This window comes from Pezoporus flaviventris, unplaced genomic scaffold (assembly GCF_033815535.1).
Source record: "Pezoporus flaviventris isolate CSIRO_AGI_PZ_B2104156 unplaced genomic scaffold, CSIRO_AGI_Pfla_v1 ptg000015l, whole genome shotgun sequence".
NCBI lineage: Eukaryota > Metazoa > Chordata > Aves > Psittaciformes > Psittacidae > Pezoporus > Pezoporus flaviventris.
In genome coordinates this window covers 25,811,732-25,835,417 of record NW_026892563.1, presented here as the reverse complement: position 1 = coordinate 25,835,417, position 23,686 = coordinate 25,811,732, and the positions used below count along the sequence as shown (strand labels likewise).

The window sequence follows — 23,686 nt, the reverse complement described above, 5'->3', positions numbered from 1 at the left end:
CTGCCGGTGCCATCTTAGTCTGGAGAAGGCCTGCTGCACTTCAATGAGCAGCTGCTCTGCGGATGGACAATAGCACAGAACCTGCTGTCTTGATGTGAGCTTGGTGCTCGGGACTCTATAGTCGTAAGATAATCATGTTTACAACTGCCCAATTAGAGCTGGAATGGCATCTGCAAATTGTCAAGTGACTGGAATGTGTCTGTGAAGATAAAATATATCAGCAAAGGTGGGAGACACAAATTTAACAAAATTAAATGTTTCAGCAAGAGATAGCACTGGTAGATGTGGTTAAAGACAAAACCTTTCTTTATGGGAGGAGCTAAAAAGCTGCTGTCTTTCTTCCTGTGACTTTGCAACATGCTGGGGAATTTATAGGGCAGACTTGCCTGACTGCTAAGAGACAGTCAACACAGTACTTTTGCGTGGAGGGTGACTGCAGTACAATAGCAGCACATTGCAAAGAGAAGTAGCAAGTACACTGATAGAGAAAGAAAAGTGCAGGAAGGGACTTTCTCCTCTAGACCTTCTGTACTGCTAGGCACAAAGAACTTATAGTATATGTGTGTATACATAAGACTCAACTCATATTTATCACAGTCACAAACCAAAATCTTGTTTTCTGCCCATAGCAGGCCTGAATGTGGAACAAATTAGAGGACAGGAAATAATCAACCAGTTAGCAAGTTAGCAACATCCAGCTCTGAAACACCTGATCTCGTACAGGGTAATAGGTCTGCAAAGGAGTATAAAACGCTACACCTACACGGCAGGTTAGGAGATAGTATGCTTCTGTAAATGTAACATATTACATATAAACTATCAAGAAGCTACTTTCAAGAGCTGCTGTCTCATAGGATGAACCCCACTTTATGATCACTGAACAACATAAATGACTTTCTAGTCCACAGAAAAAAGTCTAAGAACTGATGGCACTCTTTTTTTGGGTGGGAGAAAGGACATTGGACGCTGTTACACCTATTTTAAGTGGTGAATTTTAGGGGATTATGACTAAGTTGACTGACTCTCTTCCTTGGTAAGTCACTGGAAACTGAGGTTCCTTTAAACTTGTTTGTAGTTGATTGATATTCATCTTTGATCCCTTCTATTCTAACATGACATACAGAAATGGAGAAAAGCAATACTTGCATGCTGAGAGCACCTGGACAAAAGATGCTAGAGTGAGAATAAATAACCAGTATATATCAGTTTACATGAGTAATACATTTAGGAACTGCAATTAATTTAGAAGTCTGTTTTCCAAGCACTCAGTTATAGTTCTTGGGAGGGTGTCTCAAAAGAAAGCTCTAGCAATGTGTGGCAAAGACTCTTCTACGGTCTAGAGGAAAAATCTGTTTCTTCTGATCTACTATCAGATCAAATACCTGGTCAGTCTTTTAAAATACTCAAATAAGAGGTAGTCAACAGAGATTTACAAATGGATTTCTTTACTTTTACAATAACGCCTGTTCAGACTTTAGCTAGTAATGCAACAATCCAAAAAGTTTAAAAGCTGGTAGTATATAGAGAACAATTTATTTGACTTACTCCCAAATGATATTTTTGGAATGTGAGAAGTCACCTCAATGTGAGACACATTAAGATACATGAACTAATTTACATACAAAAAAGTGAACTTGCAAATATATTCAAAAGATGATCAATAAAACATCTAGAAATATGAATGAAAAGAAACTTCAATTGTGGTAGTTAAAATAAATATGACTAGAATTAGTAAGCATTTTATCCTTTTTCTACATTATTGCACAGTTATAGCAGATATCTTTGAAGCCATCTTAGTTTATGAAATATTTGATGTTTGTTTCTGTTAAAAAACAGATTTGAGTTACCGGATTTGAGTAACATAATTATTTTACAGTATCTTAATGCCAATACTCTTACAGAAGAGAGCAATACCATATCGAGAGAATCTTATGGAAAAATAATCATAACAACAACTTGCGATACAGAATGAACACATTTAGTGGAAATACCGAATATGAACCTAACAAGTAAATTAATGATGCTAGTGAATTCTCTTTCTTAGTGGATGACTTTCTAAATTCATCACTCCTTTCCATTTTCAGAACTGGGGGAATTAAAAATCTTCCCTACCAATATCTTCCGCCATTTGAGCTATTCTGTGATGATCAGTACTCAGGCCACTATGTTAGGAATTCATGAACTAAAAAGAAGTGGCTGTTGATCGGAGACTGTTTAATTTTAGTTCAGGCATAACACTACCCCAGTCTCTCAAATGTCTGCAACATAGTGTCAAGTGCATCAAAGTAATGCCTAGAAGTGACTGGTAAACCTAGGATCTCCGAGGCAAGAACAGCAAAGGGAGGATCACAACAGCTTTTCCAGGAAAAATTATGGCATGGAGTTGGTCACATTTTCCCAAGGAGTAACAGGAAACCTGTTTCCTTTCCTGAGCAGGGAAAAAGAACTATACAGACCCCTCAGCAAGCACGGGTGTCTGAACAGACCTAGCGAGCTATGTTGCCCCAAAACCCAAAGAAATCCTCTGAGAAGTTTCTTTCTATAACCGGCCTTTTATAAAGTGTCTCTCTCCCTTTCCAGTGTTGGTGAATCATTCATGTTGCTGGCGACAGTCCTTGTGGCAGATTCTTCCCCACTGTCAGATCAGACACTGAGTTGTAAATTACGTTTTCCTTCTGCACATAAATAGTATAAGGTTCCACTTCCATTGTGTCATCCTAGCAAAACAAAACCAAAAACTGTAAATAGTTTGGCAATACCCTGCATGCCTTTTGTCTGGACTGAAGAATTTAAGTGGGAAATAGTGCTCCCATATTTATTCCTCTTGGCCTCAAGAAAACAAAACACCTCTATTGCTTTTTCTACCGAAGAACATGTATTGCTGTTTCTGTCAAAGATTTGGAGGGTAAAGATGAGGAATTGGTTCACTTGCCTCCTTTTCCTCCCCTTCTACCTCACTTTGGTCTGAAGAAAAAAATGTACTAGGGTGTAATTCTCTAGAAAAAACAAATAGTATGCTAGAGTCTTGACAGTGACTCTATCAGCCTACAATTTCAGACTACAAACGTGCTAATGAAAGTTGCATGACATGACAGCAGAAACACTGGGACTTAACCATTATTTTACATTAATGCAACTGCACCTGTCAGCAACAGCTGGGAGGCAAGGCAGCAGAACAAGAAGAATAAGAATAACAACTAGCATTGACTAAGTCTTTTCAGAAACCAGAACTGAAGCACCTTTTTAAGTTGATGACAGAATGTGAGCCTAGTGTGTACAGTAGATGCACGGATATTCACAATATAGTCTTGACACATCTTGCCTGCATAGAAATGCTGTTATTTATATTTGGCAGTAGAGAACAGACAATTCTCTTTCTCTTCATCAGCGACTGTAGTGATAGGACAAGGGGTAATGGGTTCAAACTTAAACGGGGGGATTTAGGTTAGATATAAGGAAGAAGTTATTTACTGTGAGGGTGGTGAGGCACTCAGGTTGCCCAGAGATGCTGTGGCTGCTCCATCCCTGGTAGTGTTCAAGGCCAGGTTGGAAGGGGCTTAGAGCAACCTGTCCACTGTTTGGTCCAGTGAAAAGAGTCCCTACTCATGGCAGGAGGGTTGGAACTGGATGGACCTTTAAGGTCCCTTCCAACTGAAACCATTCTAGGATTCTATGAGCAGAGACACAGAGCTGATGATTGAATTGCTCAGCTACACAGGAAAACTGTAAGAGCACAGAGAGTTCAAGAATACCTCCCAGCTGGCAGCTCAGCAATCTTTCCATTGTTTTATAAAATGTTTTGTCTTGAGTATGGTTTGTTCTTTGGTTGTGGAAAGACCATACAAGGTAGAGAGTGGCCCTCAAAATTTGCACATTATCATTCTGGAAACCAAGAGGGATATTCTTTTTTTTTTCTTTCTTCTTTTTTTCCCCTGTGTCTGTTAGTTTTGTTGGTTCATCCTCTCTTTTACTAATAGCTTTCTTAATATTCCACAACCCATGATACTGCCTCACTTCCTGAGTACAGCAGTTGTGGTCAGTGTATCTCATATGACCAGGGAGACCCCAGTGGTAGGATTCACTCCTTGTTAAGATAAAGCATGGCAGTTGCTGAGGAACATGCTTCTAATGTTTGCTCAAAGTCGAAATTATGGTGATGATAAGCTTTGTTTTATCCTGAGATACAGCTAAAAGCAAACATCTGAGATGCAGTAGCACCCGCTGAATGCAGATTAACAATCAAATGGTTTCCTTTTACTGACCATGTTTTCAGGGCTACCAGAAGATCCATGATTCGTTGATGGTCTAATTTGCATTGTTCTCCTTAACTGTGGTGTTTGCCTGTTTTGGGCAGTTTCAGAAGGTTTGGTTTTGTAGCATGGTCTGTGGAAAAGAAAGAAAGGATTAAATCAAATTCCCTCCTAAATCCTAGGCTGGGCTGGATCACAGGCTGGTTTCTTTGATGACAAGCTTATGAAACATTTCTTTTTCCTGTCATCAAGAGTAAAACAAAAAAGTCTTCTCATGTATCTCTCTCCTTGACTTTTGATCCTGGTATTATGGCACCCTGACTTTCTTTAGAGGTCTTTTTCTCATGTTTGTGTGTTTGTGGGAGCTTAAGCACAAAGTAGAAGCAGAAGATTTAAAACCAAAGTCTTCTGGAAGGTTGTACAATTTGCAGTTAGAATGGATTGAACTAATTCTTCACCTTGAGGGAGAAGGTTTGGGAGAAAAAACAGGTTTGGAATAGGGGAAAGAGGGAGTGTAGCTGAGGTTTTCAGTACAGGTGCTAATTCAGCCTTTCTCTGCAAAAGTGTAGTTTTTCCTTGGAACTGCTCCTTCCTCCATAGCAAATCCTAATGGGGCTGGAGCCCAGGTTCAGCCAGGGAGCTTTTTCACAAACACAGATAGAGTCTGCTGCCCCCTCTGCTGATACGGCAGGATAGCACTGGTCACTCCTCGGGCACTTGGTAGAAATTAACAGGCAGGAGAACCAAACCCCTGATCTAAACAGGAGAGACACTGACAGACTGTCACAGTATTTGAAGAACAACTGTACTCTCCCAGTTTCCTATTACAATGAAGTCCCCCTTATTCTAGCAGGCAATGAAATGAGGATCCTCTGCCAGCTTCTGCCTATTTATATTTTCCTCAGGTGCACCATTCAGTGAAGATGTTTGCAGCGGACAGTGCTTGCAATACAGAAATATTTGATATGGTTAATTCAGTTATTTATAGCAGGCCAACAGAATCGTATGATTTCAAGACACAGACAATACTTAAAGATTTCTTCTAGCACTAGACAATCTTTCCTTACCTCCCTATCATACATACCTGTTGCCACGGAGCTTAAAATAGTAAATGACAGCCATGAAGGTTAAAACACTCAGGAAACAAAGAAAAATGGAGGCATGCAGGATAAAGCTGGTCTCTAAACACAAAAAAAAAGTTAGTTATATCTTCTCACTGCTCAGTTTATTATTTCAGTATAAGATTAAAACTTATTAGCATATACACACATTTTCAGCATGCCTGTAAGATAAATATAATCCCCTTCAGCAGAAGGGAAAGTCAGTAATGAAACTTGTCTCAGAAACACAAATGGAGTTTCTGTCAAAACCCAAAGCAGATCCCACGAATCCCCCCCAGTGCACACTTGGAATGTTTTTTTCACTAAGCCACACCTGAGCTCCTCTCAAGGACTCAGCATATCCCAGTACTGCAACTTGTTTAGTTCTCAAAAGCAGAAGAAAAAAAAAGCAAAAATCAGAAAGAAATGTCATCCAGTGTCAGACAGTCCCAACTTGGAATGAAGTGATTTATTCGTTTCATCTGGCCACATAAGAGTTGGTTCTCTTTCTCTCTCTTACCATGACCTGAGCAAGAGACTTTACATTTGCATCAAAAAAATGTTGCTGATGTTCAGCTTCCAAGTGATTATTTTAACACTAAGCTCATGACTGCTTTTTTTTGTGATTCCAACATTTCCACTGCAAAACAAATACTACCATACTCATGTATATCCCTCTTAGGGAAGAAACCGTTAGGATATAGTGCCTGGAACACGAACAAGTTGGTGATGTTCCTGGGCAAAGGTAGTTAGGGATGGTACTCTTGTCTATACAGAAATTCACTGAAGGTTTCTATAGTCCTATAGATTTTCCTTCCTAGAAGGAACAAGAGTGTGCACAGAAGGCTAAACAAGGTTCGAATGCTAAATGCAGAAAGGGAAGCTCACCTGAGGGACGACAGGCTATGGAGTTGCTCTGGTTCCCAGCTGGGTGGAACATGAAGCAGGTTGCGTTAGTCACATTGCTGCCATGTGCTGTGAACTTGCTGACCACAGTCACCGTCCCGTTGTCATGGCCTTCTTCCCTGGGGGTAAAGCTGCTCTCCAGGACCCAGGAGATCCGAGCAGCTGGCCTCCCTGCCACTGCCTCGCACACAGGGCTCCCATGGTTATCGCAGTACAGGGTCAGCGTGGGGGGGACTGCAAAGCATCAGGAAGGGGAGATGCATAGAGTTAGTTTGCTGCAGCTGGGATAGGATGTTCTTGTTCTCTACCCAAAATGAACAGGGGGAAAAGAGAAGGACTTTGGAGGTGCCATTTCATTACAGCAACATGGGCCAAAGACACAAGAGACAAAGTTTGTGCCTCTTTTTCCCTTTTGGGCAGCTCTTGCCCATTCAGGTGGGTTACCACAGCCATGCACCATTAGAGGAAGTATCCCTGGACACTGTGGTAGGGAATTATGCCAACTGCAGGGCTGAATTAGACTTTCATCCTAAGCAGCCATTGTACACATGGTTTAAAATGTATCTGAATGTATCTGAACGCAGATGAAGAAATGAGTCTGTTTGTACTGTCTAGATAAGAACATCCCTTTGATAGAGCAGCTCAGCACTTGGAATTGTTACTCTCATATGCTTTAGTTCTCTTAAGTTAGTGCATTAAGGATTGATTGCACAGGGTAACAGGAAGTATATGCAGAATGCTCTTTTAGTGTATTGGAAATTGCTTCATGCCTATCATTTCTAACTAGGCAGTGGAAAAACAGGAAGCAGAAGGGAGAAGAGTTTTGGGAAATAAGAGTGACACAGCATTACAATCAGTGAAATGCATGACAGATTATCCCAGCAGGAAGACACCTCTTCTTACAGCACACTTCCCCTGGTGCATGGAGAGAAGAGGTTTGTACATCCAGGCCCATACCTGGTCCTCCGGAGATCTGTAAAATGAGGAAGGAGCTCCTTACCCAGCACGGTCAGGTGGTGTGTCTCATGGAAATTCCCTTCTGTTGATACTACTTCACAGATGTAATTTCCCTCGTGGGCTATTCCCACTTGTTGTATCTCAAGGGCAGGGTCCTGATCTGGTCTGAACTTCCAGTTCATGCTGTTGCTGCAGTTGGTTCTGTCTGTCTTGTTCTGATCGCTCCTGTATCCCAAGGTGCAGGGGCCTCCAACCCTGGGGCTGATTTTCCATGTTACCATAGTTCTATTTGATTTGGTAGGGCAGGTGAGCACAGAGCTGTTACCTACCGTCACTGACACTCTTTTGTTCCCTGAAGGAGAGAAAGAAGGAGAAGGACGTGTGAGAAGGTGCCCAGGGATGTCACTCATAGCCCTGGAGTTCTGGTCTATGCTTCACAGGGAAGTGTCACACGCCGGTGTGAGGCCCTGTCTGCACTCATGGGCAAGTTGTCTGCCATCTCATAATACAGCTGCGGATTATGGAGCCAGTGGCCTATCACAGCCAGCCCTCTCAACACTATCAACTGATTTGCCACTGAGGCTCGTGTTAGGGGATAAGACAGACAGTGGAGGAAGACCCTGCTTCTGCCCATTGTCTTAGGCAGTTCAGCACCTGAATAGTGTGCCTCTGTTGGCAAATCCTCCATTGGCTGTCACCGCTTACAGGCTGAAATTACAGAAATGTAACTATTGCATTTGGCCACATGATAATGACTTTTCTGGGGAACTGTTGCACCAGTGAAGTAAGCAACTTTTACTTCTGCATTCATACAAAATCCAGCACTGCTGGCAGAGGCCTGCACCTCCCAAATACGACCGCAGTATAAATGACAATGACGGAGCTTGTGGGGGAGGAAAGGTTTTTGTCTTATGTGTCAGGGGTGTCTTTTTATTTTTTGAATCTTTGTGAACATATACATTCACACTATGACTGTATACAATGTGTACCTATGCATTCACACCATGACTGTACTGGTTTTACTGCAGCAGTCCCCACGGGACATGAATGTAAGTCCCACCCATCTTTGTGCCAGATACGCAGCTGTGAACATGTGAAATATTCCATATCCCTGTGCCTCTTGCTAGTGAGGTTAAGATTGCAGAGAAACTTTACTCCATTGATATATCAATTCTGTGGACTCTCTAGCAGTGAGCATGTCTTATTCTTGAATTCTGTTTTGCATTTGCTTGGAAACATTTTCTATTTTATTATTTTTTCTTTCTATGACACTGACTCTTCTTTTAGCTTGTAAAAGATAACTCTTGCTTGAAGTCAGGCACAATACCTCCTGTCCTTATCTTTTCATGATCCATGAGCTATATACTTGAAGCCAACTCTCTGTGTAGAAAAGCTTGAACCTAGTCCTTTTCTCCTTTTTGAAAGTTATCACACTGGCCACTGAAAGAGCTGGCCCACTATTATGGCCCATCTGTGTGCTCTGTTTGTTCAAGACAAGTTACACCCATGGGATTGCCTTAGTTTATTTATTTGTTTTGTTTTTTTCTTATGGGTCCCCCAATTTCTTAGCGAGAAACCAATCTGCCTGGGTTTTCTTTTTCCATGAACTTGCAGAACTGATTCTCTTTTGCACATATTGGACATGAGTCATGCTTGCTCTTTTTATATTCACCAGATTTGGGATCCCCTTGGGTGAAGACATTTCCAAATCCAGACCTTGCTCATGCAGGCTGATACGTAGCTGCAATATTGCTCCACACTACACCATACAGTGCTGTAATGTATTAGTTACTCCAGCTGTGTAACGTGTGTATCAGAGTGTAATTCTGAGAAGGTTGTTTGTTTCGTTGGTTTGTTTTTTGTGTTGGTTTTGTGTTTTTTTTTCTGGTAGAAAAGGAAAATTAGGTGGGGATAATATTTCACTGAAGCATCCACTTCCCTTTTTTATTAAATAAAGGAAATAATACTTAGCTTCCTGCTTCTCAATACTGCCAGGATTCATTGATTAATGTTCCCAAGCACAGCTGAAGAAGGAAAGTCTATCTATTCACACCATTTTCTGATACATGAATTACCCACCAGCGCCACAAATGCTCTTTCCTTAATTCAATTGCCAACAGTGTTCTGTGATGCAGTATCACACTGGAAATGTTTCTAAATCATGAGGTTTTTCTACTTAATGGCATTTCAAGGTAACACAAGGTATGCATTTTAAACTCAGATGATTTTACCAGGAGAGGAACTGAAAGAAGCCTTTTGTTTCATGATGGTTTCTGGATGTGAGTCCTATGATTATCTCTGAAAAATGGAGAATAAAGTGTTTCCTCTCCTAGTTTAACAGTGCTGAGAGTCTCAGAGCACTGAGTTATGTCACCAGTATGGCTGACCTCATCTGAAAATGACTAAGCATTCAAACAGCCTGTATGTTGGGGCTGGGGTTTTTGGATAATGTTTGCAAATGCTGCTCATGAGTGACAATGTTGAGCGTATTTAACTGTGTGCACTTTCATTTACATATTAAAGCAGTACCATTTTACTCATCTTTCAACTCTGCATCTCCTAAGCCACAATGTACAAGTTCCCCAACATAACAGCCTGTGTGCTTCAAGACTGTAAAGAAAGAGGGAGCAAAGGCAGTGCTTCCTGCTATGACTTTCTGTCATATTCTCCCCTGAATGAATCAAGTACAATTCACTTCAAATGATAAGCCACATCAGTCAGCTTAAAATCTGCTGAATCATGTTTAAAAGCAATATTAAGTTTACAATAAAGTTGTAGAGGGATTCTGAATTCCTCTGTATCATGTTCTTTTTCTCGGACCATCTCTGTGCCACTGTTTTTTGGAATGGTGCTTTACTGTAAAATGGCTAAGAGCTGCTAAGGTATCCTCTGTAATAGCTGATTAGTTTATGACCAATGCATTAGGGTGTATATGCCATACACATTGACATTTATATATTCAAACAGCGGCTCAGAAACAAGCCAGTACATTGCACTGATACTTCTCTCAAGGTGAAATCCCATGTTATAGCTGAGCTGAACTCACAGCTTGCTGTAGCTGAAAAAGGGGATAACCAGTGCAGCAAAGGCCTCACTCTCTGTGGGCTTAAAGAGAACAAGAAATTTGAAGAGGTGTGAGCTGTCAAGCTCATATCAGTGCAGTGATAATCACAGGACAATCATCAAATGTCAGTACCGTTAACTATTTCATTGTACGTGAGAGAGGTGGAATGAAGGATCATATATCTATACATTTATTGTAAAGAACTCCTCATTTCCAGTCTCATTCTTCAAATTGGGTGGACTCTGAAAAACTGCAACCATTTTTTCTGTTAGCCAAAAAGAGCAAACAAAGCTCAGGAGCCAGAAGTATGTGCTGTTTGTCACAGTGATGTAGAAAATAGGTGAGTTAGATTGCAGGAGTTCTGTACAGCTCCAGGCTGAGCCATTCTACTTTGGTTACGGATGCAAATCTATCATGAGCAGGTTCCACCTTGGAGACTCATCTGACACATGGGTAGGGTAGGAGGCCTTCAGGCTGAAGTCTTCCAATTTGAATCCAGCCTCCCTGAAGTTCATCTGATTATAATACCAGTAATATTATGCCATCCCTCATTGTTTCTTCTTGACTGCTGAAGATTTTAAGCCATGTCTGAGGAGGTTCTCAAGCGCTATTGAGTGCACATTCCAATGCACTTTCAGATTCCACTTTTATGTTTGAAAATGGATATATCCTCTCTCAGAAAAAAACAAACTCAGTTGAGGAGTTCATATTTTTGTTTCAGAAATGTGCTGGTTACTGTTGTCATGTTAAAATCACTGTAATTGAAAAGGCTGTGAGAAAGACTTTTCTCTGCCCTTTGTGTTCGACAGCTCTTGTAGATAACTATTTGTATTAGTTCCTTTGCAGTGTCACTTATTCAGTGTTTTTTTCTGCTTCTCAGAGTCCTTCTCACAGTAAAAGGAGAAAGAAAGATTTTAAAAACAGGAAAATTTGATTGTGAAGCCCCTAAAATTTTCAGGGGGAATCACTGCAAAATCAGATACAGTTATGCAGCTTAAAGGGCTTTTGATTCCTTTCAAGTAGGAAAGATTTCCAGTCTCTCTTTGTAGCAGGTTTTAACCCACAGTACAACTTTTTGCTGCCCCCAAAATGACTCAAGTTCCATGACAATCTCTGCAGAAATTTAGCTGTTTTTCACACTGTTTTACTTTCTCAGACATAATCCTATTGTGTCTTTATTTCTTACAGTAAAAGTCTACCACAGTTTTCTGGTGCATCTCTCCCCTCCCTCTGCAGATTGTGGCATATTAAATTTAGAGATATAATGAACTGAAACAATGATCATACCACAAGCAAATGACTAACTGTGTCTTGGAATGAATATATTATATGAGTCATAGCAAGTCATTATCAAAAAGGCAGTACTGGATGCTTGGAAGAGGTCAGATAAACAAGCTGAGCTCTGCATCTGTTTTGCCCTTCCATAGAGTGACTGCTACACTTAGCAAGGCTTGTCTGGAATTAAGTGAAAGATAAACAGATAGAAGTGCTTTGTACTAGGGTGGGGATTGCTAAAGTACTCACAGTTTGCTCATGGTCGCTTTGTGGCTCTGAAAACGTAGCCACAACAGCACAGGACAGAGAAAATAAACCCTGCATGTTAGGTGAGCAGTAAGTAGAGTACTCTAATTTCCATGGTAGAAATACATGAACTAGCTGGCCTGAGCTCATATGACTGTTTCTTGAAGCTATGATCGCAGCTTTTTCAGCATGGTGGTATCTTAAAGAGGTTTAGTTTCCTACTCACACTCATCTGCAATCATTATTATTCCTAGAAAATATCTCCTATTCCCATTTCAATGCACTGAAGTAAGGGTCTTTTCTGAGGTTTTATTTCTACCCTCACATAGATGGACTATGTCTCAAACATGACTTCATAAAAAAAGGGATGGGTACAATTCTTCAATGAAGGAATTAGTTGGTGTTTAAATGATGTGTTAGAGTCATCCATCTTGCAGAACAAACACTGTTGGCCAAATCCTCAACTGATAATAAACCATCACTGAATTTAACAAGCTGTCACATATTATATCAGTCTGGCTGTAAACTTTGCATAGCAGCTTCTGTGTGCGAAGTAAGTAGATCTTTGTCCTGGAATGGGTGAGGGGAAAAGAGATTTACACTGGATGTCAAAGTGCCTTGGGTAGTATTTCTTTCAACAGCATTATGACACCATGTGTAATGAAGTGCAAAGGCCCCCTATTTCTCAGTATAGAAACAAATGCAGAATGGTTTATATCATTTTATATTTGTCCTGCATTCTGAACTTGGCCTTTTACTCTCTTCCTAATGAGAAGAATAAAAAAACCATGTTGTAGTGTTTGTGCTTGAGTGGTGTTTTCCTGCTATTCTAAACAAAAATAGATCATTATCTGTAAAAGGTAGGTTGCATGCCCTCTTTTTCATACTTAGCAGAGAGCAGATGAGGGACAGTATGAAAATATGCCTATGACCTCACTTTTTTTTGGTTAAAATCTGAGTTATACTTTGCTTAGTGATTAGCTTTCGCACAGTACTTCCTAGCGTTTTCTTACTCAATACGAAGATAGGGCAGCATAAGAAGATTCTCTACACTTCTTTCTTATGAATGGCTGTATACAAAGCATATCAACTTTGAGTTTTAAGTAGCATGTACTTCTACAAATGCATTACAAATTAAATATGATCTGTTTTGTGGTCATAGAGAATGTGGTCAGCTTCCAAGACTGAACTTCTTTGCTTCCATGGTTATGAAACTAGACACATTCAGACATTGTGTTTGGACCACAGCAAAGTAAAATATTAATGTCAAAAGGACATGCTTTGAAGACTGCACTAGGGCAATTTAGATCTCTCCTGAGAAAAATTTTTGCTTAATTTAATAGTACAGAATTCTGTTTTAAGCATTTGGGGAAGAAAACCAGGCTGTTTGGATTTAGGTGTTTTTAGGGTAAAAGAAATCAGAATGATTCCAGCACATAGACCCAAAGGCACACCAAAGAAATAGTGAAATTAAGACAAATGTAAGTTTGCCAGAATAGGTTTTTAGGCTATGATTTTTTATATTCAGATCAAGATTCCAGTAAACTAGAATAGGTGGCAGGAAAGACAGAAGCACTGAAACACAGTAGACGTGAAAAAATAGAAGGCAATAAACCACTAGTACACTAGTGAAAGAGAATTTACAACTTGTGTTAAGGGAAGAAATGAAATGAAAGTAGTAACATTCAAGAAAGTTATGTATGTAGGTAAACTTGAACACTACTAGCCAGGTAGCTCTGCAACTCTGCTTCTATTCACCTCATGCACTCTAATTCCAGCACTGATGCAATGCCACTGACTTCAGTTTTTTACTATTGATAAAAACCACAGGGAATCACGTCATTACATTACTGACAATGAATTTCTTGCATCTTTTCTGAAGCACTTGGGCATATCTGTTGTCACAGGATACAAGTGCAGATGCAGGACTTACACAGTCTGACATGGCAAATGTTAATCCAATATAAAGAGATTTTTTGCATGAACCTGTCATTGAAGGTCTTGCCCTCCCTTATCCCCTTTTCTTTGGAGTATGCACACAACCGCCTTAGTTAAACTAGAGAAGGAAGTCTTCAGAGTGTTATGAAAAATGTTTTGAGTCTTTTCCACTGCTGCTTTTATGAGGATTACCACAGGAGGATTGTTAGTACAGATCATACACCAGCAGCTTCAGTAGTATATTATGCAGCTTTCTTTGGGGACGGAGGTAGATATGACAATCATAAAGCCTTGCTTCTGAGCTGCCCCTTCTGAAGTTGTGAAAACTAACCAAACCACACAAACCAACATGCTAAGGAAATGTTAAGGAAAATGCTAATGCAGATAAAGTCTGGTTACACACAACAATTTTTGCATGACCTTATTTCATTCAGAATAGCTTGCTCTAGTCTTCACTGTAGTTCCTTCTGAGCTTCATAGAGTGAGATTCTCAGATAGAATACACACATTGACACCTTTAGCCTGTGGTCTCAAGAAAAAACTGAACACTACATGCTGCTCAGAACAGCCACCCTAATATTGAAGGAAACATGTTTAAGAGCAGTGTCAGCCGAAAACTTCCCATCAAATGTGGGCTGCTTTGTATGTGGGTGGGAGGTTCAAGCGTGAAACTAGATTTTAACTGAACATTTTTCCTAGTTATTTGAAGGGGAATATCATTAATTCACCAAAACACCAAAGAGTAAAATCCAATTACATTTTAGGTGGAAAAAAAACACCCAACCCCCCCAAAAACCCCAAAATGTTTGGCATTGGATTCTTTTTAATATTTCCAGAAAAATCAATTTAAAAAATAATTTTTGTCAGTAAGATTCCCCTTTGCCTCACCCATTTTCTTCAATATTTTGTGAAATGTCCATCCTCCTTTACTTTTTGAGCAGTTGTGTTAAAAACATATAGACTATCTCTGATGCTACCAGAATCAGGTATGTCCCTGAATGGGCTCCTCAGTATTCTTCTGATATAGTTATTTACCTACAGAATTGGGACAGGATTTTTACCTCCAGTGTACTTGTTGTGAGTTTATTGATGCCATGTTTAATAATGTTTGTAAAGTGTTTCATTTTATTTCTCTAATGGATAGCATTGAGGTAACCGTTTTGGATCCCTCATTTGACCAGCTACATACATTATATATGGGTGTTCTCTCACTGCCAACAATGACTGCATCAGTTGTTCTTTAAAATATGACCAAGGAGCCATTTTCACTTTCTGGAAAAGTGGAATGGAATAACCCATGTCCACGCAGTTTAGTTCTACCTGTGCATAATAAGAATGCTCTTATTCAGAGATGTCCCCACTTTAATTTGGATCTCACAAACCTATCTGCCTTCTCCTCTATACACAGACAGTTTAGCTTTCTGGAACTGCTGCTCAAGTCTCTAGGTCTATTACCAAGTCCCCGGATTGCTGTGTGGTGTCTGAAAGGACACAAACTCTAGAAATGCAAATGAACAGTATGTGGCAGACATTAGCTGCTGTAGCTAAAACTAAGTCTACTACACTAAAAGATGGGGATAGAAAGGCTTAGGAGTGCCACTGTCTTTGGCACAGACTTCTTTCCCGTTCTTAATACTGACCATGCCCATTAGCCTTAGAACGGAATTCTAACTGCTCACTAGTGTCATTCCATCAGTGATCTTCCACCACTTCTCAGAAAGATGCAAGAGATCCCTGCCATGTTCCAGAGTATCCTGCAGCCTGTCTTCAGCAGAAACTAAACAGCCAAAAGCTTCAAGTTTACAAACACTTTCCTGGGCATATTTTTAATATGTCAAATGGATCCATTTCTCAGATCATGTGGATTTAGAGGCCATCTGTGACAAAAGGTACGTGCCCAGCTAAGGTTCACGAAATAACTGCCTACATGAAAGTCACGGATATAATGCCTGGCCCTCCTGTGACCACTAAGAAAAGAAGAGCAGGAGAAGGTATTGGGGAAGCATTGCTTTAGTTGCGCTCCATAATTTTTAGCAATTAAAGTCACAGCATTAAGAATAGCCTTTATGGAAGAAAGTATCTGTACATATTTCCCTTTGTTCCATCCTGATGGCTGATTGGTCCCAGTTAGACTCACCTACTGTTCTTGTGATCTTGGTGATGGTGAGCAGCACAAAAACACACACAGTCTTCCCAGCAATATTCATGTCGGCTCCTGCTTTCATAGCCCACCTCCAGCCTAGCTGTGGTCATGGGGAGTGTTTCTTGCCTGCCAGTGCATCCTCAGCAGCCAATGTCAGTGTTTTCTCTCCCCCTTTCTCACTCCTTTCCTCTAGCGCTGTGTGTTCCTGATCGACTGGCTCCTCAAAGCTGGAGAGGTTCCTCCTTCTGACTTCTCAGAGCACTAGGCTTCCTGTGCAGAGAGCCTAGGCAAACGCTGAGGAAACAGACTGAATAAGTCTGCCTTCCGTTCATTGGCTCTCCTCAGGGTGCTGATGAGTGAAGATAAACCCTGCAGCAGAGCTCAGAGGGGGTAAAAACAGAGGAGATTATTCAAGGCTGAGTTTAATATCAAAAAAGAAATCTTAGTCTTGGGAAGCTAGAGGGAAACTTACTCGTCATAGTCGTCACTACTACGCCTACTGCTACTACTTCTTTGTCACTGCCTCCAAGAAAATTCCTCCTCATGTCTGCCTTGAAAAAATAAGCAGTCTCAAGCCTTCTCTGTAAGTGACATTTTCAATGATTTCTCCCTTCAGTAGCTAATTAGCTACTGGCAGCATAGTTCTCATCTTGAACAACAAGGCTTTCCAGACCCTCAGGGAAGAAACTGACTTTTGAGGAGAAAGAAAGGCCTCTTTTACATGCTTTTCAACTGAAATAATAAAGAAACTGAAGCTGGTCCACATCTTTCACTGAAAAACTGGAGGTTTTTTTCCGAATATTGTTTTGTGGGTTTTTTTAAACAATACTGTACCTGTTTCCCCACTTCCTCACTGATCTCATCATTTCAGGTTCAAGGTTCCTTTTCTTTTCTTAAACCACAGTATTTCTGCAGCTCAGTTCTGTGGGCCAGCAACAGAGAAAAGGCCTCAGCTGTTGAAAGCTACGAGTCAGAATAACCAGCACTGAGGACAGAGACATAAGAGATAAAGACAGAAAATAGATCAAAGTTAGCAGGAAATCGAGCTGCTCAGGAGCTAGGACTGCACACCATGTTTGAACATCGGCAAGCTGTACTTATGACTGTAGTCTGACGTTCTGGTAATTTTATTTGATCAGGTTGGTGTTCCAAAATGGTCTGCACTGATACTCCTATGGAAATAAGTAAAAACCAAAGATTGATAATGATCATATAAAGAAAATTAGGTAAGACAGAAATTCAGCTTGATCGTTTTGGTCTCAGGATCATCTCATTGACTACAGTTTTGTGTGGGAGGGTGTTCTGTATATTTTTTCCCACTTGATTTTTTAAATTCAATAGATGTCAATTACATTTTGACACTCCACACTGTTCTGAGGTTTTCGAGATGCTATCAAAGTAATTTCGGTTTATTTTCTGAGTATTTACCACTGACCTACAAATACGTAAGGCTTGTGAATAGGTACAATAGCTGTATTTTAGACAAGGGCATGGAGAGGAAGAAGGGGTGTTTATGCAAATAGAGATTAAGCTACAAGGCTGAAGAGAGAACTAAACAACAAAAAAGCAGTATGAGGCTTCAAATGTAAAAGAAATAGTGCTCAAATTTGATGTAAAGGCAAGGAAGCTAAGGTGGTGTAAATGTGCAGACGTGGCATATTGGCTAGATGATTGCTGCATGAACATAAAAAAAATAAAAGATGTGGTGGGATAGAGGATATTTTGTAAGAGAGCAAACTGTCAAAAAAAAATCTTACTTTAAGTTGTCATAATGAAAGGTCTCTGCCATTCCTATAAGAATACATTGGGAACCAGAAGACAGATAGCTGGATTCTTTTGGTAAACAAATATTATTTCAGGTGTCATTAAGATGCTTTGGAAGAAAATTTCTGGTTGGAGCCTTGGTTTCTAGGAAGAAGTGAAGGCTTCATATGAGAAGGTGTGGTGGGTTGACCTTGGCTGGCTGCTAGGTGCCCAGCAAACCTCTCTGTCATTCCCTCCTCCTCAACTGGACAGGGAGACAAAAATGCAACAAAGGCTCGTGGGTTGACATAAGGACAGGGGGATCACTGAACCATGGGCAAAACAAGATGGCCTTTGGGGCAGTGGCATGGTTTACAGGGTATGTTTCTGGCCAAGTGGTGGTTGCTTCCACCACAGTAAGTATGTAGCACTTGCCTTGGAGTGTTCTTGCAGTGGTCCAATATAGTCAATTTGCCAGACCTCTTCATATTGAAAACCCAGCCACCATCCTCTATTCCAGGGAGATTTTCCTCATGTGGCTTGTTTGATTGCAACATGTTTCACATTCACGAGTGACCTGTGTGATGGCCTACACGGTCAGGTCCACCCCTTGATCATGTGCCCATCTGTATGCTGCATCTCTCCCTAGAAGTTTCCATGTTGAGTAGATCCACTGAACTACAAATAGCTCACCTTTATGCTCCCACCCTAGGTCCATCTGATCTGCTTCAATTTTGACAGCCTCATCTACCTGTTCATTATTTCGATGTTCTTCGGTGGTATGGTTTTTGGGCATGTGAGCATAACATACCTTTGAAGCGATGTTTTCTACCCGGGCTGTGATGCCTTGCCACAGTGGAGCAACCCAGATGGGTTTACCTCTATGCTTCCACTGCTGTAGCCACTCCCACAAGGCAATAGCCACCATCCACGTGTCACAGTCAGACAGTTTTCTTGTTCAGCAATCTCTCAGGCTAGTTTGATGGCTTTTACTTCTGCAAACTGACTTGACTTACCTTCTCCTTCAGTGGCTTCAGCAACTTGCCATGTGGGACTCCACACATCAGCTTTCCACTTCTGATGCTTGCCTACAACACAACAAAGGCGTTATGCTCAGTAAATACAGCATAATGCCTTTCATCTTCTGATAACTCATTATACAGTTGTGCCTCTTGGGCACAAGCCACCTCCTCAGGCAATGCTCCAAAATCTCTGCCTGCTGGCCAATCCATGGTCTTTTCCAGGATTTGTGGGTGGTTGGGTTTCCCCAGTCAAGCCCACTGCATGATCAACCTCACCCACTTAGCACTGATTGCATCATGTGTAGAGGGGATGTTTTCTTTGAACACCCAGTGTAGCATGGGCAATAGCAGTGCCAAGAGGAGAAGTACTTCTATACCAGCAACTTATGAAGTTGCTTGAACCCTCTTGTATGTTGCTGAGTATCTCTTTTTCAGTTGATGTGTTGTGGGCTTCTGATCCTTGACACCTCAGCTCCAAAACATTGGGTTTCTCCTGATGTTTTCTACCAGAGGCTCCAGCTGAGACCACGCTCTCTGGCTGCAGTGTAGAGTATATTTAGCACAGCTAAGTCATCATTTGCTACCTCATGAGTCATCTCCTGTTTGATCTGCTCAAAGACTTGCTGCCCAAGGCCCCACTCAAAATAGTTCTTCTTTCGGGTTACACCGTGGAGAGGGATCACAAGCTGATTAACTTGGAACATGCATTCTTCCAAATCCCACAAGGCCTAGGAGAGATCGTGTTTCTTTCTTGTTAGCTGGTGGAGACGTAATTGCTATCTTGTTGATCCTGTCCATAGTTACATGACAACATCTAGAAATCTGAAAACTGAGTCTGAGAAGTACTGCAACAGTTCCTTCTTCTGCCTTGTGAGAAATCTGCTATAGGCAGCAAAACTTGGGAAGTGAGGTAGGAGAAGCCTGTGACAGGACATGACTGAAAGCATAAATTTACCACAAGTGCTGTGTAGTTTATTTCTTATTCACTGGAGCCTTCCTCTCAGTTAAACACTGAGAACCAGGATCCCATGGCAGAGGAACTGACTCTAACATAAAGGCCAGAGTGGGACAGAGGATGTCCTAGGTAGAGAAATAATGCATGCAGCGGAGGGAAAATTGTCAGTTTGCTGGCCACATCAGTCAGAAATGTAATGTGAATTTGATGGAGGGAGGAGAAAGAAGGGGATGAACTGATTGTGATAGCTGAAGCTGAAGCCTGGGATGTAGCTGAGGATGAAGATGTTGCCAACAAGGTGCAACTAAAGATACACTTTCAGTAAATGCGCATTTCCACACAGCAGCAGAGGAAATTTAAGCATTGTTTATTTAAGGTGCTACACAGAGCCATCACAGCCTTCCCAGGGACTGAACTTTCCCTGTCTTCTGTGTTCTGAGAGCACAGATCTGGGCTCTGACTGTGGTTTTCAGTGTGGGTTACTACAGAACTATTTTATGTTAACTATCATAATGTCATCAGCTATTGTTTGACAAAGGCAGAGTCTGTGATCCGCTCTGTTTGAAGTGGTTTTACTCAGCCTTAAAGTCCTTGCTGACAGCAGATTCCATGCTAATAGCTCGTTCAACAACAAGTGCATGAACTGAAAAGCAAGATTTCAATTATCAAGGTACAGACAGAAATCAAATTAATTTCCAATGATGAAATGAATGTCAGAGTGCTGGAACCTCAGTTGGTATAAGCTTTTAGACTGTCCCAGTTCTATTGACTTTTCGTGGAGCTACCATGACTTTCTCCACATGAGAATTCTCCCTGCTGTCTCTTTCTGTCAGCTGAGGATCCTAAATCTTGGGACCATACAGAGAGCTCAAAAGGCTGCATGTAAATGAGTGAATCCAATTATGACTGGAAAAAGGGAAATATAACCCCCATTTTCAAGAAGGGGAAAATGGATGACCCGGGGAGCTAGACCAGTCAGTCTCACCTCTGTGCCTGGCAAAATCTTGGAGCAGATTCTCCTGGAAGGCATGCTAAGGCCCATGAAAAACAACAGGGTGCTTGGTGACAGCCAGCATGGCTTCACTAAGGGGAAATCCTGCCTGACCAATTTGGTGGCCTTCTATGATGGGGCTACGGAACTGATGGACAGGGGTAGAGCAGCTGATGTCATCTACCTGGACTTGTGCAAAGCGTTCGACACTGTCCCACACGACATCCTTGTCTCTCTAAATTGGAGAGACATCAATTTGATGGATGGACCACTCGGTGGATAAAGAACTGGCTGGATGGCCGCACACAAAGAGTTGTGGTCAATGACTCAGTGTCCAGCTGGAGACCAGTAATGAGTGGTGTCCCTCGGGGATCGGCGTTGGGACTGGTTTTGTTCAACATCTTTGTCAGTGACATGGACAGTGGGATTGAGTGCGCTCTCAGCAAGTCTGCTGATGACACCAAGCTGTGTGGTTTGGTTGATACCCTGAATGGAAGGGATGCCATCCAGAGGGACCTTGACATGCTTGTGAGGTGGGCTGATGCCAACCTGATGAGGTTTAACCATGCCAAGTGCAAGGTCCTACACCTGGGTCGGAGCAATCCCAGGCACAGCTACAGGTTGGGCAAAGAAGAGATTCAGAGGAGCCCTGCGGAGAAGGACTTGGGGGTGCTGGCCGATGAGAAAATGAACATGAGCCAGCAGTGTGCACTCGCAGCCCAGAAAGCCAACTGTATCCTGGGCTGCATCAAAAGGAGCATGACCAGCAGGTCGGGGAGGTGATCCTGAACCTCTGCTCTCGTGAGACCTCACCTGGAGTATTGTGTGCAGTTCTGGTGTCCTCAACATAAAAAGGACACAGAACTGTTGGAACAAGTCCAGAGGAGGGCCACAAGGAGGATCAGGGGACTGGAGCACCTCCCGTATGAAGATAGGCTGAGAAAGTTGGTGCTGTTCAGCCTGGAGAAGAGAAGGAAACCTCATAACAGCCTTCCAGTGTCTGAAGGGGGCCTATAGGGATGCTGGGGAGGGACTCTTCATTAGGGACTGTAGTGATAGGACAAGGGGTAACGGGTTAAAACTTAAACAGGGGAAGTTTAGATTGGACATAAGGAAGAAGTTCTTTACTATGAGGGTGGTGAGGCACTGGAATGGGTTGCCCAAGGAAGTTGTGAATGCTCCATCCCTGGCGGTGTTCAAGGCCAGCTTGGACAAATCCTTGGGTGACATGGTTTAGTGTGAGGTGTCCCTGCCCATGGCAGGGGGGTTGGAACTATATGATCTTAAGGTCCTTTACAACCCTAACTATTCTATGATTCTATGATCTCTGAAGCTGTGAATGCTTCTGGAAAAACATCATAATTCTCTGTGTATTGACAGATCTGTTTTACTCACTAAGTGCTCACCCCAGCAATGAAGTACGATTTTGTCTGGCAATTTGGGAAGGAAGCAGTAATTAAGGCTGGATTACATTATTCAATGGCCTTTCCCAGTGTATAGGGCATTAAAACTAATTCTGTCAGAGATAGCAGCGGCTGTCACACTTGTCAGTGGGCTTCCTGCCTTTTGGTGACCTTAGAGCCTAGAACTTGCTACATTTATAATAAAGGGAAAATAGTTTCATAAGTTTTATTTGAATACTCTGTAACAAAATACAGTAATTTTGTATATGGAGGCATATGAAACAGAAAACAAAAGTGTTGGATAGCATCACTTGTGCGGGCAGATGCAAAACTACTCTTATATGTACCCCACTGGTGCACTTTACTCTCACTGGCTGTTCCTCTGATTATTCCAGTTCTTATCTCTTAAGAGAGTTCATCCAGTCTGCCTGGAATATGATTGACAGGTCTGTTACAAATGTGTCTGAATGGTTGCAATTTCAGACTATAATTTGAGCTCTTGTTTTCAGCGTTCCATGAAGGGCAGTGTTCAGTGATCATTTCCCACCCCATTGGTCCCCTTGTCCTGCAGTAGAATGGCATAAGGCAGTTGGCTGGTTAGGCAGATAAAGTTTATATGCTTTGTGGGGGTGAAGTGACACAGTATGCTTATAAAGCTGCTTCCTGGTTGTTCTGTGGTCGGGTGTTGTTTATTCCTGGAAACACCCACACGCCTGAAAGTCCTGATGAGAAGATCGTTTATTTCACACAACTCCTACTGGAGGGTAGGTAAGGCTGAGGTGAAGCCCACATTCCCAGAGTCCCTTTCCCTTCAGGGAAGCTCCTGTCTCAATAGCTTCCACGGGCCATGTCCATGCTGCGCAGTTGCTGACAGTGCAGAGCTCCCTGAGCTGGCTTTGAGCTAGCTTCAAACCTAGAAGTAGTACAGTCAAGTCAGCGCAGCTCTGCACCTAGCTGCACCTGCACTAACTGCATGCAACTAACTGGTGCGCAGTGGGATGAATAATTCCATCTAGTGCAATGTAATGATGTAGCAGCTTATTTGAAGCTAGCTCTGAAGCCACTGACATATGCAGAAGGCACACAGTACCTGCTGGTATGAAATGTTATGGCTCTTTTGACATCAGAATTAAGATGACTAAAATACATGATGCTCACCTGCCCCACTCCTGAACAGGCCGCAACGCCTAGGAGCTTCACCTTGTGATTACATTGTGGTTACATTCCAGCCTACCTCCCAGCAAGGCTTTCCTTGAGCACTGCTCCAGGTTGGGCAAAGAAGACTGGGCTTGCTTGGAGAAGGGCTCTGAGGGTGTATGACTGAAAACTGGGGAGGAAGTGACTCAGAGTACCGGATGAACTGAGGCAGATGTTTGGTGAGGGGAAAGGAGCAGGAACCTCCTACGGCTCCCCTCTATGCTGGAGGTCCAAAACATTGGAGTCAGACACTCTTTTCTTTGGTCAGAAGGTTGCACAGAAAGAAGTAATTGTTAAGGCTCTGCTTGAACAATAGGAAGATGATGTTTCACTTCTCTTAAAACACTGAAATCCTTGGCTTGAAGAATGAACAGGGTATCTTCACTTGACAGCAAAGCCTGAAGCTTTTTTCCTATGGAGATGCTTCCTAGCAACTTCCCAGTTGAGGGTGGACAAGTTAAGGATATGAAGGAGGAAGTTCTGCATTTCAATATCA

The 23,686-nt window shown here is 41.8% G+C and overlaps 1 protein-coding gene across 1 annotated transcript; it reads right to left on the bottom strand.

Moving 5' to 3' along the window:
• Positions 1–1,361: 1,361 nt before the first annotated feature.
• On the bottom strand, positions 1,362–16,564 carry CD200R1 (CD200 receptor 1). The gene is made up of 6 exons (XM_061453838.1): positions 15,874–16,564; positions 7,257–7,565; positions 6,239–6,490; positions 5,335–5,431; positions 4,263–4,383; positions 1,362–2,717 (listed from the first exon to the last, which is right to left on the bottom strand). Exons 1-6 carry the CDS (start codon positions 15,959–15,961, stop codon positions 2,595–2,597), a joined length of 990 nt encoding a protein of 329 aa, XP_061309822.1. The 5' UTR covers positions 15,962–16,564; the 3' UTR covers positions 1,362–2,594.
• Between the last annotated feature and the right edge of the window lie 7,122 nt (positions 16,565–23,686).